This window comes from Lutra lutra, chromosome 8 (assembly GCF_902655055.1).
Source record: "Lutra lutra chromosome 8, mLutLut1.2, whole genome shotgun sequence".
Taxonomy (NCBI): Eukaryota; Metazoa; Chordata; class Mammalia; order Carnivora; family Mustelidae; genus Lutra; species Lutra lutra.
The window spans coordinates 14,656,206-14,658,840 of NC_062285.1; the positions used below are offsets into that span (position 1 = coordinate 14,656,206).

The window sequence follows — 2,635 nt, forward strand, 5'->3', positions numbered from 1 at the left end:
TAAAAAAAAACCCAAAACTCTAAAAAAAAAATAAAATGTGCAGTGTGACGTGTTGATATTTGTATACATTGTGAAAGGATTCTCACAATCTAGTTAATTAATGCACTCTGGCCCCCACATATTTATTTATTTAGTGAGAACAGTTGTTTTAGTTTCTTAGCAAATTTCAATTATACAACACAGAATTATCAACTATAGTCACCATGTTACACATTAGATCTTCAAACCATATTCATGTTATAACTAAAAGCTTATGTCTTTCTCTCAGCCTCTACACATTTTCCCCACTCTCCAGCCTCTGCAACCACCATTCTGCTCTGTTTATATGAGTTCAACTTTAAAAAAAAAATATTTTGTAGATTCCACATATACATGGTATCATGCAGTATTTCTCTTTCTCTTGCTTGCTTTATTTAGCATAATGCCTTCCAAGTCTATTCATGTTCTTACAAATGGTAGGATTTCCATACTTCGAAGGCTAATTTCCATTTATATATATATATATATATATATATATATATATATATATATATTTACTTTATCCATTCATCCATCAATGAAAACAGGCTTTTTCCTGTACCTTGGCTGTTGTGAATACTGCTGTTGTGAATACTGCTGTGAACATAGGAAGGATAGATATCTTTTTGAGATAATTTAATTTTCTTTGGATACATATACCAGAAGTGGGACTCATGGATCCTAAGGTAATCCTATTTTTAATTTCTTGAGGAACCTCCGTACGGTTTTCAGTGGTAACTGTAACAGTTTACATTCCCACCGACAGTGAATTAGGGTTCCTTTCCTCCACATTCTCAGCAGCATTTGGTACCTCTTGGTTTTTTTTTTTTTTCCTTTGGTACTAGACATTCTAACAAGCATAAAGTTATTTCTCACTATAGTTTTGATTTCGTTGCTCTGGTGATTAGTGATGTTGAACACGTTTTCATGTATGTGTTTTTATGCTTGGAAAAATGTTCAGGTCTTTTGACCATATTTCAATTAGGTTATCTAGCTATCTATTGAATTGCATGAGTTCCTTGTATATTTTAATTATTAATGACTTATTGATTATGGTTTGGAAATATGTTTTCCCCATTTCATAGGTTGCCTTTAAAAAAAAAAATGTCATCACCCAGTGCTCATCACAAGGGCCCTCTTAAATTCCCATCACCTATTTTACCCATCTCCCCACCCACCTCCCCTCTGGTAACCATCAGTTTCTTTTCTCTAGTTAAGAGCCTGGTTCTTGCTCTCTCCAGGCGTCCTCGTGAGAGTGACATCGTCTTTAAACCCTGCGTGGCAATCCCTGACGCACCGCCGTGATGCCCAGGGAAGACAGGGCGACCTGGAAGTCCAACTACTTCCTTAAGATAATCCAACTTTTGGATGATTATCCAAAATGCTTCATTGTGGGAGCAGACAATGTGGGTTCAAAGCAGATGCAGCAGATCCGCATGTCCCTCCGCGGGAAGGCTGTCATGCTGATGGGCAAGAACACCATGATGAGCAAGGCCATCCGAGGGCATCTGGAGAACAACCCAGCTCTGGAAAAACTGTTACCTCATATCCGGGGGAACGTGGGCTTTGTGTTCACCAAGGAGGACCTCACTGAGATCAGGGACATGCTGCTGGCCAATAAGGTGCCAGCTGCCACCCGTGCTGGTGCCATAGCCCCATGTGAGGTCACTGTGCCAGCCCAGAACACTGGTCTGGGGCCCGAGAAGACCTCCTTCTTCCAGGCTTTAGGCATCACCACTAAAATCTCCAGAGGCACCATTGAAATCCTGAGTGATGTGCAGCTGATTAAGACCGGAGACAAAGTGGGAGCCAGCGAAGCCACGCTGCTGAACATACTGAACATCTCCCCCTTCTCCTTTGGGCTGATCATCCAGCAGGTGTTTGACAATGGCAGCATCTACAACCCTGAAGTGCTTGACATCACAGAGGAAACTGCATTCTCGCTTCCTGGAGGGTGTCCGCAATGTTGCCAGCGTATGTCTGCAGATAGGTTACCCAACTGTTGCATCAGTGCCCCATTCTATCATCAATGGATACAAGCGGGTCCTGGCTTTGTCTGTGGAGACTGATTACACCTTTCCACTTGCTGAAAAAGTCAAGGCCTTCTTGACTGATCCATCTGCATTTGTGGCTGCTGCCCCTGTGGTCGCTGCCACCACTGCTGCACCTGCTGCTGCCGCAGCCCCAGCCAAGGTTGAAGCAAAGGAAGAGTCGGAGGAGTCGGATGAGGATATGGGATTTGGTCTCTTCGACTAATCAGCAAAAAGCAACGAATTCAGCCAAGTTTATTTGTGAAACAAGGAAATAAAGGCTTAGTTCTCTTAAAAAAAAAAAAAAAGAGTCTGGTTCTTGGTTTGTCTGTCGCTCTTTTTTTTCCCTCTTTGTTCATTTGTTGTTTCTTAAGTCCAAATATGAGTAAAATCATATGGTATTTGTCTTTCTCTGACTGACTTATTTCACTTAGCTTTATACTCTCTAGTTTTTGTTTTGTTTTGTTTTGTTTTGTTTTACATATAATGTATTATTTGCTTCAGGGGTACAGGTCTGTGATTCATTTGTCTTATGTAATTCACAGCAGTCACCATAGCACATGCCCTCCCCAATGTCCATGACCAAG

The 2,635-nt window shown here is 41.2% G+C and overlaps 1 protein-coding gene across 1 annotated transcript; it reads left to right on the forward strand.

Annotated features, from left to right (window-relative positions):
- Positions 1–1,247: 1,247 nt before the first annotated feature.
- Positions 1,248–2,356, forward strand: LOC125107627 (60S acidic ribosomal protein P0-like). The gene is given in 2 exon segments (XM_047742910.1): positions 1,248–1,951; positions 1,953–2,356. Coding segments are annotated over 2 exon segments (951 nt in total). The 5' UTR covers positions 1,248–1,322; the 3' UTR covers positions 2,275–2,356.
- The last annotated feature ends 279 nt before the right edge of the window (positions 2,357–2,635 follow it).